Genomic DNA, 14,470 nt, shown 5'->3' with positions numbered 1-14,470 from the left:
ATACTGTACATATACACACATACAGACACATTACACATACTTGTACACACTCAAACACACTACATACATACACACACTACATAGTGTACATACAACTACATATACACACTATACATACCCTTACACACACACACTACATACATACATACACACACACTATACATACCCTTACACACACACACTACATACATACATACACACTACATACATACATACACACACTACATACATACATACACACACACTATACATACCCTTACACACACACACTACATACATACATACACACTACATACATACATACACACACACACTACATACATACATACACACACACTATACATACCCTTACACACACACAATGTTACAGAGAGAGGATTCCCAATAATTTCCAAAAAAATTTCATTCTGTTTATTATAAATTAAAGGCCACGTGTGAAATATAAATAAGTGCAAATGTCCCGGATAATCGGCTCCTTTAGGGGGCGCCGTGTAAACAAAAATGAGGTCAGGATGGCATATTCTGCCCTAGGACATGTGGAGGGGGGGGGGGGGGGTGTTCTGGTCCATACTCTTTTGTGCAATAAGGTCACGATCCGGTTGCTCCCGTGACCTGGTGTGGGCGTCCTTCATCTTGCCGCTACGTCTCCCCCCCTCATCATCTTCATTCCATGAGAGTCAAGTTGTAAAGAAAGGCCACCTCATCACGAGGGACCAGGTCACCTGCTAAAGTTCCTCCCCCTGGTGCCCGCTCTGATGCCCTGCTGCCCCCAGCTGTGTAGGGTGCAGGTAATGCCCAGCGGGTGACGCCTCCAGTGGGTTAAGGCTACGTCGGTGATGATAAATATTACTTCCATGGAGCCGATGTGGACGTTCAGTGCAAGGCCGGTGCTCGGCTCCGGTGGGGGACCAGGGTCACGTGTCAATGGTTCTCCACCCTTTGTAAACATATAGAGTTGGTTATAATCTCTCGACAGTCTCTCCTTGGCCTGAGTTTCTCCGTCTTACTAGGCACTTTGTGATTCTCCATTCTGCGCCATACAACTGGCGCCATTGCCAATCCTTGGCCTCCAGATCTCTGAGCTCCTTCATCCTGGCGTGGATCATTGAGGCTCCAGTCGGCCATATTGCTCTTTCCCTATGGATGATGCTTCTTCATTACACAGGAGAGTCGTATTCCTGTAAAAAGTCCTTAATGGGCAGAGGAAGTTCTTCCCTGGCGCCAAACTCTTCCAGTTGCCCGTTTACGGCCTTACGGCAGAGATGTTGTAGGGAGGAGACGCTGGAGGACAGAGGTCTAGACAGCAGCAACGGGACTCGTTCGCCCCCGGAGTAGATGTAATAAGAGCGCTTGGCGTTGCCAGAATCCTTCGGGGACATGTAATGCCGGAGAAGTTTTAGGACGCAGTCGAAACGTGGCACCGGCTGTGAGCTCCGGGGGTCGGTCTGCAAAGAGAATCCGCAGGGTTCACATTGGATCCGCAGGTTTTTGGTGCCGGACTCTGTTTTGACGCTGAGCGTGAAGAAATGTCTGTGATCCGAACTGTCCCGGATTAGGAAGGTGCCGGCCGGTTCGGTACTGAGGAGCAGGTTGGCCTGGCTGCCCGTTACCGTACTCCAATAAAACCCGCTCTCCTGCAGCTTGTGCACCGCGCTCAGCACCAGGTTGTACTCGCCCCGGGAGGAGAAGGTCTTGAGTCGGAGACTGGAGTCCAATGCCCGGCTCATGCTCGGGAATTTGCTCAGTGTGACCATGACGGTGGGAGCCAGCTTGGCTGTGGATAGGAGGGAGCTCCTGTGCAGAGCTGGTTTCCGTTACAATGTTCTAGACAAAGAAGACATAAAAAATCCAAATTAGAACTTTATATATATTAATATATATCTATATATATATAAAAAATCCCCTAAAAGGGAACCTGTCACCAGCTTTTACCCCACTAAACTCCCACTACTCTCAGGCAGGGTAGGAAATGTCCCAGAATTCCCTCTTTTATGTGAAATATCACCCATTTACCTAAAAAAAAATCTCCCCCAAAAGTCCAGCAAATATGACTCTTCTCACCTCATTTTCACATGAGATGAGTCAAGTTTAGTGGTTGCAGGAGGAGTGTCACATTAGAAGCCCCTATCTTCTGTTCTATAGCACCTAGAAACATGGTGCTGGTGTCATATTGAAGATAAGAATCTCATCATTCAGAGATGAGCTACAGAACCAGCAGCTAGTTGTAAAGACATAGTTGTAGAGTTGCAGACAAAGTCCAAATCCAGTTCCTGCCTATGTCTTAATTGCCTGTACGGTTCCGTAGCTCACAGAACCAGACGTGTGATGGGATCTGAAGTCCCACACATCTGCATCTCCCCGGTTTTGCATGACACAAGACTTTAGGCAGATGCAGCCGAGCTGAGTGCGTGTAACATTTGCATAATCTCTCACTATTTCTGAGAAGAAGAGATGAGTAAAGACGAGACCTTGCCTCATTAACCCCCCTATGTCATCCAAGACTTAGCAGAGCTGAGTTCACTGACACACTCAGCTCTGCTACATCCACAGCTACACATTAGGAGCTTCTGCTCAACATGATGTCCGTATATGGAGAAAACCCATTGAAAATTGGATAAAAACAAAATTTTTCTCTTTTTTTTGTTTTTTTTAATAGTTTGGTAAAGAACCGCATAAGATAACCCCAACTTGTTCTTACCGGGTGAGTGCGCAGCTGTCCTGCTGATCCGTCTTTATAGTAATATCCTATGTCCACAGTGGAATATTCCGCTTCGAGGGACACTTTAATAACCACCCGTCCTGCTCCAAGTTACGAATGAGCGTATAACTCCATGAGATGACACACACAGGTCTCTTATACAGAGACTTAGGCTCCGCCTCCCCCCTCACAGCCCCCCCTCCTCCTTCCCCATACACAGCTCGAATATTACAGGAAGAGCCTCTTCCAGGAACAGTATCATACACACAGCTCAATGCCATGGCAGGCGGCCAGATCCGGCCTCCCTATTCCTGGCAGCAGGGCTCAGAGCAAAGGCTTCTCCCATTCTCTTCTGGTGGTGTTTCCTTCCAAGAACCACTAAGGACACACACACACACCGAGCCCCTGACTACCACCTGTCAATCAATTTTCTGGAACTCTTTATTATGCAAAAAGTCGCTTTCTGGCAAGACTGTTGCAGAGAAAAACAAATCACAGGAAACAATTGTTACACAAATACTGATCATCAGATAATTCTTCTCATTTGTTCTTTTGAATTGTTCTTTTTTTTTTTATCATTTTGCAGAAAACGACAACTGGATAAAAAAAAATGTCTACATGTTTATTCATTGTATTATTTTGTTTTTATTAAATATTTACTTTTCAACATTGATCTTTGTTGGTATTGTAACAATTGTATTATTTTTTGCAGCTTTTCTTATTTACGTTCATATTATTAGAGCAGGGCATCCAGACGTTTTCTAATTACCGTACTTTCTGAATTTTTTTTTATAGCATGAGATAGATAGATAGATAGATAGATAGATAGATAGATAGATAGATATGAGAGAGATAGATAGATATGAGATAGAAATGAGATAGATAGATAGATAGGAGATAGATAGATATGAGATAGATAGATAGATAGATATGAGATAGATAGATAGACATGAGATAGATGGATGGATAGATATGAGATAGATATGAGATAGAAATGAGAAAGATATGAGATAGATAGATAGAAGATAGATAGATAGATAGATATGAGATAGATAGATAGATAGATAGATATGAGATAGATAGATAGATAGATAGATATGAGATAGATAGATGATAGATAGATAGATATGAGATAGATAGATAGATAGATATGAGATAGATATGAGATAGAAATGAGAAAGATATGAGATAGATAGATAGATAGATAGATAGATACGTATGAGATAGATAGATAGATAGATAGATAGATAGATACGTATGAGATAGATAGATAGATATGAGATAGATATTAGATAGATAGATATGAGATAGATAGATAGATATGAGATAGATATTAGATAGATAGATAGATAGATATGAGATAGAAATGAGAAAGATATGAGATAGATAGATAGATAGATAGATAAATAGATATGGGATAGATAGATAGATAGATAGATAGATAGATAGATAGATATGAGATAGATAGATAAATAGATAGATAGATAGATATGAGATAGATATTATATAGATAGATACGAGATAGATAGATACGAGATAGATATGAGATAGATAGATAGATAGATAGACAGATAGGAGATAGATAGATAGATAGGAGATAGATAGATAGATAGATAGATAGATAGATAGGAGATAGATAGATATAAGAGAGATAGATAGATATGAGATAGATAGATAGATAGATAGATATGAGATAGATAGATAGATAGATAGATATGAGATAGATAGATATGAGATAGATAAATAGATGGATAGATATGAGATATATAGATATGAGATAGATAGATATGAGATAGATAGATAGATAGATAGATATGAGATAGATATTAGATAGATAGATATGAGATAGATAGATAGATATGAGATAGATATTAGATAGATAGATAGATATTAGATAGATAGATAGATAGATATGAGATAGAAATGAGAAAGATATGAGATAGATAGATAGATAGATAGATAAATAGATATGGGATAGATAGATAGATAGATATGAGATAGATAGATAAATAGATAGATAGATAGATAGATAGATAGATAGATAGATATGAGATAGATATTATATAGATAGATACGAGATAGATAGATACGAGATAGATATGAGATAGATAGATAGATAGATAGACAGATAGGAGATAGATAGATAGATAGATAGATAGGAGATAGATAGATAGATAGATAGGAGATAGATAGATATAAGAGAGATAGATAGATATGAGATAGATAGATAGATAGATAGATATGAGATAGATAGATAGATAGATAGATAGATAGATAGATAGATATGAGATAGATAGATATGAGATAGATAAATAGATGGATAGATATGAGATATATAGATATGAGATAGATAGATATGAGATAGATAGATAGATAGATAGATATGAGATAGATAGATAGATAGGAGATAGATAGATATGAGATAGATAGATAGATATGAGATAGATAGATAGATAGATAGATAGATATGAGATAGATAGATAGATAGATATGAGATAGATATGAGATAGATATGAGATAGATAGATAGATAGATATGAGATAGATAGATAGGAGATAGATAGGAGATAGATAGATAGATAGATAGATATGAGATAGATAGATATGAGATAGATAGATAGATAGATAGATAGATATGAGATAGATAGATAGATAGATAGATATGAGATAGATAGATAGATAGGAGATAGATAGATAGATAGATAGATAGATAGATAGATAGATAGATAGATGTGATATAGATAGAACTGGGGAACTCTGTACATACACACATTCAGCAAATCGCGCACTCGAGCCTCTTGAATCGCGGTACAGTGCATTGTCGTCGGACAATGCACTTTCGCGAACTCTTCGAGACGGGTAAGTAAATGTGCCCCACTGTTCTGAATGGCAGATAATAATAATAATCCTTATTTATATATATTTATATTTTCTGCAGTCCTTTACAAATCTATACACTGACATACAGGGCAGATACTGCTATTATGTACCCCATTCACGGGGCTTCTGGGACTTGTATTCTTCTGTCACCTCAATGGGAAGAGTCTAGCGTTAGGGGCGCCCCATGATGTAACTTTGTTTGGGGCCCCCTAGATGCCAGATGCCAGCATAAGCTCTGTATACCACCTGTCTGTACCCCGACCTGTAACTTGTTTCTCCTGGGGCGATTGGATACGATATTTTGGTTTTGTATTATTGGGCCAGGGCGCGGTGTAGCGGTGTAATCCTGGGGGTATGACGTTGGCACTGCGCAGGTTAATGGCAGCACGCTGCCGGCGGCGGTGTTCAGGATGTCCGCCCCTCTCGTGTGTCTGTTCTGTAACTACACAAACACTCTCTGCACTTCTGGGAACCGCCGTTCCGAAAACACAGCTGCTGCCTCTTCAGGTGAAACACGAAGCGAATGCTATAGGCAGCGGCCGGCCGTGGCGGCTCGTCCTAAAGCTCATGTTTGGCGTCACGTCACAGAATGGGAGAGAAAATAATAGAAACACAACAACGAGAGAGGAATCTTACCCCGGGCAGTCAGCTGGAGCGCGGTGAATAGGGCTCAGTGTCCTGGCACCGGCGGCGGCGGGGGGAGAGGGGGGAAGCGCTCGCGGCCTGAAATAAACTTTATATTCGCAATAGGAAAAAATGTTAATGAGAAATGGGAAAACATTGACGTGACGCAAAGCGCCCGGGGAGCCTGGCATTCCTTGTTTACACGCTCCATCTCACCCCTAACATTGGCGCTGCCATTCATGCCCAGCAAACATAATGGCCCTGGCGTGACTGCGCCGGACTGGCGACTGGCTCACAACCAATGGGCACCAGGTACCCGCTGTCGTGCCATCCCTTGCCCACTCAGGTTCACTCCTAGGGCAAGGAGTCGTTTAATGTATCATAAGAAGCATCTATAACTCGTAAGATTCCCAGCTTTCTGATTAATTTGTCAGGGTTCAGGGAAAGCTGGGTGTAACATAGGGATATTTACGTTGTCACCCAGCTTTCTTAGTCTCCTGAATTCCTAGTTAAATCAGTGTTTCCCATTAGATTCAGTAAACTCCAGCTGGAACAGTAGTGGTAGGTATGTTGGTTTACCACCCAGCTTTCCCAGGCTAGTCATCTAAATTTCCATCACTGCTCTCTCACTTAGAGGGAGGCAATCGTGGCTGCAGCAATGGTTTGCCACCCAGCTTTCCCGGTTTCTTTAATGTACTTACCATTTGCCATTTAGAAGTTGACGGAGACCCAGCATTCCCAGTTTCCTGAATGTCGTTTAATATCTGCAAGTCTTATAAATTGACATTGTCAATTGATGTTTTAGGAAAAGCTGAGTATTTACCCTTATGGAAGCAACAAAGCCAATCATATTATTTTATGACCCAGCTTTTATACTCTCCAGAATGTCTAGTTTTGTAAACTTAAATCAACCCAGCTTTGCCAATACCCAGAACTTGTACTACAGATATTATACATCCATCACTATTATAACTAACATTTGCTATTGAGACAGTAATGGCAGTCATTTTGTTCTAATACCCAGCTTTCCCAGTATCCTGCATTGTACTTTGGTTATTTTACATCCATCGTTCTCTATAACTAAAATTCTAGATGCAGGAAAAGATGTACTACTATATATGTGTCACCCAGCTTTTTCAGTCCCCTGAATGTCTTACAGCTACCACTTTTATACGTGGCATTTGCAGTTAAGTCTTCAAGTAAAAGCTGGGTATTAACCCTTGAGTAGAGAGTAACGGAAGTTATACTGGTTTGTCACCCAGCTTTCCCAGTTTCCTGAATGCCTTTTTATGTTTTACACCCACCACTTTTATACCTGGCATTTACAGTTCATTTTATTAATAGTGGTAGTCAAATAGGTTTTCACCCAGAAACAGAGAAACCCAGCTTTTCCCAGAAACAGAGAAGTTTTTTTTAATTTTAGTTTTCTTATTATTTTCGGAGAAAAGTCTCTATGAAGTTTTGGGGAAGGAGAACACCTGAGACTTGGTCTTTTCGGGGGAAGGTGAATCAGTAGACCTTTCAGTTGTTCCTCTTTCTTGTAAGGCAGAAGGAGTAGAAGTGTTTTCTCAATAAGTGACACCTCGGAAGGGGACGTCCTGCTCCGCGTCAGACACGTTTTACTCACAGTTAGACAGAAATTCTTCAGCAATTCCCCTAAATGCTCTGAATCTGCTGAATCTTTTACTCTGACAGTCCCGGAGGAATTCCCCCTCTCTTCCTAATCTGCCCCAAACTGGAGTCCGGGGTGTCACAATGTCAGTGGATACTGGATACTACAAGATATCTATAGATTGTACATGTGACATCATCTCATCATTAGATAGAAGAACATGTGAGTAGTTGTGGGCTGTTATGTGGACTTCCCAGGTTAAAGGGATTTTCCATAGAATAGGTTATTAATAGATAATCATGGGGGTGTTCTTGTGACCACCCACTGTACCGACCCATAGAAGCAGCAGAGAATCGCCCTGCTGGCTCGGGAGAAGCAGGAGAAGACATCCACAACTTCCACGATCCACACCTTCCATGATCCACAACTTCCGCAATCCACACCTTCCATGATCCACAACTTCCACGATCGACACCTTCCATGATCCATACCTTCCACAATCCACACCTTCCACGATCCATACCTTCCATGATCCACAACCTCCATGATCCACAACTTCCATGATCCACTACTTCCACGATCCAAAACTTCCACGATCCATCCCTTCCATGATCCACACCATCCACGATCCACACCTTCCACGATCCACACCTTCCATGATCCACACCTTCCACGATCCACAATCCACACCTTCCATGATCCACACTATCCATGATCTATCCCTTCCATGATCCACACCATCCACGATCCACAACTTCCACAATCCACAACTTCCACGATCCATCCCTTCCATGATCCACACCTTCCACGATCCACACCTTCCATGATCCACACCTTCCACGATCCACACCTTCCATGATCCACACCTTCCACGATCCACACCTTCCATGATCCACACCTTTCACGATCCACAACTTCCATGATCCACACCTTTCACGATCCACAACTTCCACGATCCATCCCTTCCATGATCCACACCTTCCACGATCCACACCTTCCATGATCCACACCTTCCACGATCCACACCTTCCATGATCCACACCTTTCACGATCCACAACTTCCATGATCCACACCTTTCACGATCCACAACTTCCACGATCCACACCTTCCATGATCCACACCTTTCACGATCCACAACTTCCACGATCCACACCATCCACAATCTTTAAGGCCGAGTTCACACGTGGCATTCATATTACGTTAACATTGTAACACACAAATGTCAACATCTGTTATATTGTGTTTCAAAGCGCAATATATAAAGCCACGTGTGAACGCAGCCTCACTCTTTGCAATGCTTTAGAGGTCACGCTTTGCTGATTTTGGCGCAGTTGGAATTTTTTCTCTAGCCCCCATCGTTCTCCAGTTATCCGCACCATAATATGCTCATGAGGCTTCTTACTAGCGCCACGCCTGTCCACAGGCTCTGTGTGGTACTGCAGCTTAGTTACATTGAAGTCAAATAGTCTGAGATGCGATATTCTTTTAAGTAAAAAAGACATGTTCTTCTTGGACAATCCCTTTAAGACGGATCTGAAGTTTTGGATGTGGGTTATGGGAGTCTGACTACTGACAACTACATAGTTGATTCCCTTATAGCACATGCGCCACCCACCTGACAATGACATTGGGGGACAGGGAACCCAAATAATTGGAGTCAGTGAGGGGGGGCGGGGGTACCAACACCCATGACAACTCCTGACCTATAACCTCTACTGCCATGGTCACGATCACAATGCGGTTAGCCTCCTGACCGTGACCATTACTCACAGCAACAGGAAAATCTCAGTAAGTTCCCATAAAAGTTGCTCTAAATTTTAACTATTTACTGCCCCAAGGGGGGTAGTGGTGCATCAGTTCCCCCAGGCAGTACAGTTTCTGGAAACCATACCAGCATTTTCATTGTATGCAAATCACCAAATACATGCGGGTAACATGTCATTGAGGTTATGTATCACTGTGCTGCTAGGTAGGCTAACCACTCAGGAGATGATAAAAGCTGGATGACAGTAGTATGGTTACCATGAAGATAGGCACCCAGCTTTCCTAAAGATTGCAAAATCGGAATAGGGATTCTAGGGACTCTAGTGATGCACAATTCCTTTATATTTTGATGAATAACAAGACAGAATTGAGACTTGATGGTATGTAACAATCAGTCATCGGGATCATCACTCAGCTTTCCCTGACCCCTGTACACCAAAGTTGACCTTGTTGATGCTGTTAATGATGCATTATTGACTCTTAGAGCCACAGAGATGCTATAATTCCAATTATATTGGGATTATGACTCAGCTTTCCTAAAACCCTGAAAAACAAAGTTGCGTAGTGCAGTATATTTATGTAAAGAATCATTGTATCACTTGGAAGACAACCGATATATCTCAAATTCCTATTGGGTTCTCCACCCAACTTTCCTAGACCCAAAAAGCTATTTGTACTAGTGATTCATCCTTATTTCTGTTTGATCTTTTTAGTAGTCAACACCCAACTTTTCCAAAGACAGATGTAACTAAGAAATATCTTATAAAATGGAAGACAAAAGTATTTAAATGGGCGAACAGTTATTTAGAAAGATGGAGGTTGGGTTTGTCGTCAGAGGAGGGGTCCCCCACTTTTATGACCTCATAGGGATTGAGGGTTGTGGTTGGTAGCACCATATTGCCTGGTGGTCAGGGGCGGATTAAGACTATATTGGGTTGTAGGAATATTATAGCCCCTACTGGAACCACTTCCTACATATAGTACTAGGAATAGCTTCTTGGGGAATAGGGGATGCGTCCCTTCTGCCTTCTTTCAATCTGTGGTTAAAGAACCCTCAGAGGACCTTCAAAGGTCCTGAAATGGCTCTTGTGTACATGTGTATTGAGAGCATGAGCAGATGTATGAGGATCTCATGGGTAAGGGTCCGCCTCAGTATAAAATTTGCTGGGTGGCTTCCTCGGTAGCTTGGGCCCCAGGCTACCGCCCTATATTATAATCCACTACTGTTGGTAGTAGGTCAGATATGAGAGTGGTACCTGGCAGTGTCGCTCTGGTGACGTATATTGCATCATTTTATGTCTATCATGTATGTGTGAGTAACGTTTCCTGTGTCAGGGGTGGTTAAACACTTCAGCTGTGACAGACGACAGATAGGGAAGATGATGCGCACTTCTTGTGTAACGCTCCGCCAGATACCAGCTGATAACTTTATCACTTCTAGAGAAAAATCATGTGTTTTCTAATTTGGATGAACTGCATTACTAAACATTACCCCAATATCTCACTTCTTTATCACACCCACAGGGGTCCTGAAAGCTGGTGGTTAAATTGGAGCTCCTATTAACCCCCCAATTCTCCCAAATTTCCAGGGGAAATATTCATCTGATTAGAGGAGGGGGGATTTATAACTCAGTAAAGCTCACGTAGGAGTAATACCGCAAAAATGACGTATATGGGGGGTTATTATAGGGCACAGAAGCGCAGACCTTAATGCTGAGGGGGGTCAGGAGGAGATGGGCAGTAGAAAAAATGAATTAAAGAATAAGTTTGGAGGAACATGAGCTGTAAGTTACATACCAGGGGCCACACACACATATATTTTTCACGTTTTTTCCAGTTTCGATTTCCTTGCTCAAACTCCCTCAGCATAAGACAGAGGCATTAAAGTACAAGTGAAAAATTGTTGTGTGATGCAGAAAAAAACTAATGATTTTGTCAATTTTCTTCTGTGGCTTTACAGAATTTTGCGTGCATTTATTTTTTAGAAGTAAAAATCTGCATAAAATTCCCAAACTCTGTATTACCTAATGTGGATTTCATGCAGATTTTTTTCTGCATATCACTTCAGATTACAGGTAAAAACGAACGGTGCGAAAATCTATGTGAAAAACGCTTTCCTGTTGTGGATTTACATGCAGATTTTCCACAAGATAGTTCGGAACGTGTGCAGAAATCGTATTATGTAAAGATTTTCCACACCAGACACACACTGCAGAAAAAAATCTGTAGTGAAAACAGATTTCTGGTGCAGATTCAGAATCTGTAGCATGACATTTATCTGCTGTGGATCCCAATGAAGAATTTAATTCCCCTACCGACATAAAGCTTCATGCACATGACTGTGAGCTCACCCGGCTCAGAACCTGGGCTTAGCACACAGCCGGGTGCAGAAGAGGGAAGCGGGTGGGGTGGGGAGATACTCCTCACCCATCCATAGGATCAGGGCAGGTAGGGCCACAAATCAAGCAAAACATAAAACATGTCCTACATTCAATGTAGTGCCCGCTTCACCAGGTCAAGGTGCGGTGAGACCAGGTGTGCTCACTGCACCGCGATCTGGTGGCACAGACCACAATTGTGGTTGCGATCAGATATTTTTGGTCGTGTGCGCGGGATCTAAAACTTGTACAAATAGCTAATACTTTTGGAATGACTGTAAATTTAATTTTGTTGAGGTTTGGCCTACATATAAATCTTGACCATGACTCCCAAATAATAGCCATGTGACACCTCATTTTAATAGTTGACGACTGCTCAAATCTTACACAACCTATGGGGTGGCGATGCGACCCTATTCTCCTGACATACTATAGGGCAGTGGTGGTTTTTGATCTTGTGAAGGGGAGTTGTGGTCCACATGGCTGTGTAGCATGAGGCAAATAGATTTTTGTCCTCCCCTTGCCATGTCTCAAGCCAACCATCCCTTTGTTTACTTTGATTTCAGTGAAGAAGAAAATGAAGACATTTGTAGGTAGTACAGGGGACCGTCCATGACTGACTTCCCTGTGTCAAGCGTCTGTCAATGGCCGCATATTTCTAGGATATTCCAGGTGATTCGGTTTCTGCTGCAATCACCTCATAACCAAATGTTGTGACCCCGATTTTTGCTGTTGGACACTCACTAGGGTGGCCGTCTTTGTAAATCAAAATCCTAACCAGTTTGGGCAACCCCCAAACCCCACCTATTGGTAGCAGGGACACATAAAAAGAGATGTATCATCAGGGGATGGCGGTTATATGACGCATATTATGATGCCATATTAAGTCACCACTATTCATTTTTATTAATTTTAGTACATATTCACATTACACCAAGCACATGAGTTTATTTTATCCTTAAATCTACTAATTTTTAAATCTTTTTTCATCAGTTCAGTTGATTTGAGGATTAACAATGTGAAGCAAATGAAAAAAAGAGGAAAAAAAAACAAAATAAAAAACTCTGCTGAAAATTGGCGGCTGTACTAACAACATCCAATCAGGTGGTCGCATTCAATCTGTAGGATGAACTGGAAAAATGACAACTGGAATCTGATTGGTTGTTATGTTGTAATGACTGATAGAAGGATGTGCCTTGCTACCAATCAGAGTCCTGCTTCTGTTTAGAAAAGTAGTAGAAAATGTAAGCGGCGTCCTGATAGGCTGAGGTGCTAGTTCCCTCGCATACATAGCGCTTAGTAACTGTGACCCTGTCTCCTCTCAGGGGGCGGGGCTGCGCGGCTTCCACTTCCTGGTAAGATGGCGGCGCCCGCGGTGTTGTGGCGGAGGCTCCGCGGTCCGGGGCTCATTGCCCTCTTAGCCCGTCTGTGTGACAGGAACCGGGACCGTGCGGGCAGGTATGTGCGAGAGGTCACTGCAGCCATGTTATGTATAGAGACCGCTCCACACTACACGGAACTGACACCGACCATCACTATGTACCTGCCGCCTCCCGGCTCCTGCACTTTCCAAAGCCTCACATCCTCTTTCTGTGTTGCTGATCGCTCCTGTCTGTGCCCGGGTGCATGCACCCCCTGTGCCTACCCCCAGAGGCGCATACACCTGGTGCCAGCCTTCCCCCAGGGCTGTGTACCCCCTGTGTCAGCATCAAGTCTACCTCTTGTGGCAGCCTTTCCATAGGGATGCGTACCCTCTGTGCCGGCCTTTCCCTGGGGTCGCGTACCCTCTGTGCCGGCCTTTCCCTGGGGTCGCGTGCCCTCTGTGCCGGCCTTTCCCTGGGGTCGCGTGCCCTCTGTGCCGGCCTTTCCCTGGGGTCGCGTGCCCTCTGTGCCGGCCTTTCCCTGGGGTCGCGTGCCCTCTGTGCCGGCCTTTCCCTGGGGTCGCGTGCCCTCTGTGCCGGCCTTTCCCTGGGGTCGCGTGCCCTCTGTGCCGGCCTTTCCCTGGGGTCGCGTGCCCTCTGTGCCGGCCTTTCCCTGGGGTCGCGTGCCCTCTGTGCCGGCCTTTCCCTGGGGTCGCGTGCCCTCTGTGCCGGCCTTTCCCTGGGGTCGCGTGCCCTCTGTGCCGGCCTTTACCTGTGGTCGCGTACCTTCTGTGCCGGCCTTTCCCTGTGGTCGCGTGCCCTCTGTGCCGGCCTTTCCCTGGGGTCGCGTGCCCTCTGTGCCGGCCTTTCCCTGGGGTCGCGTGCCCTCTCCCTGGGGTCGCGTGCCCTCTGTGCCGGCCTTTCCCTGGGGTCGTGTGCCCTCTGTGCCGGCCTTTCCCTGGGGTCGCGTGCCCTCTGTGCCGGCCTTTCCCTGGGGTCGCGTGCCCTCTGTGCCGGCCTTTCCCTGGGGTCGCGTGCCCTCTGTGCCGGCCCCCCTGGGTTGGTGTGTCACACTCCTCACTGCTGTGCCCATATGCAGCCACACACCTTCTTCCGGGGGTCGCGTGCCCCGTGTGCCTGGCCCTCCCCTTAG

At 44.0% G+C, this 14,470-nt stretch overlaps 2 protein-coding genes across 2 annotated transcripts in view; one reads left to right on the top strand and one right to left on the bottom strand.

Annotated features, from left to right (window-relative positions):
- Positions 1-395: 395 nt before the first annotated feature.
- SOCS3 (suppressor of cytokine signaling 3) lies at positions 396-2,841 on the bottom strand. Its single transcript, XM_072112574.1, has 2 exons — positions 2,699-2,841; positions 396-1,824 (listed from the first exon to the last, which is right to left on the bottom strand). Exon 2 carries the CDS (start codon positions 1,752-1,754, stop codon positions 1,158-1,160), a length of 597 nt encoding a protein of 198 aa, XP_071968675.1. The 5' UTR covers positions 1,755-1,824; positions 2,699-2,841; the 3' UTR covers positions 396-1,157.
- Positions 2,842-13,257: 10,416 nt separating this feature from the next.
- PGS1 (phosphatidylglycerophosphate synthase 1) overlaps positions 13,258-14,470 on the top strand; it is a 28,062-nt gene continuing 26,849 nt past the window's right edge. The window contains exon 1 of the mRNA XM_072112575.1: positions 13,258-13,414. Coding sequence (XP_071968676.1) covers positions 13,317-13,414 — 98 coding nt within the window. The 5' untranslated portion in view covers positions 13,258-13,316. The remainder of the gene's footprint in view (positions 13,415-14,470) is intronic.

This window comes from Engystomops pustulosus, chromosome 6 (assembly GCF_040894005.1).
Source record: "Engystomops pustulosus chromosome 6, aEngPut4.maternal, whole genome shotgun sequence".
NCBI lineage: Eukaryota > Metazoa > Chordata > Amphibia > Anura > Leptodactylidae > Engystomops > Engystomops pustulosus.
Note: the sequence above shows the minus strand (reverse complement) of the source record. Positions and strands in the feature narration are given on the sequence as shown.

Coding starts and splice junctions, on each gene's coding strand:
- SOCS3 (XM_072112574.1), bottom strand. CDS start 1,754: ATGGTCACACTGAGCAAATTCCCGAGCATGAGCCGGGCATTGGACTCC.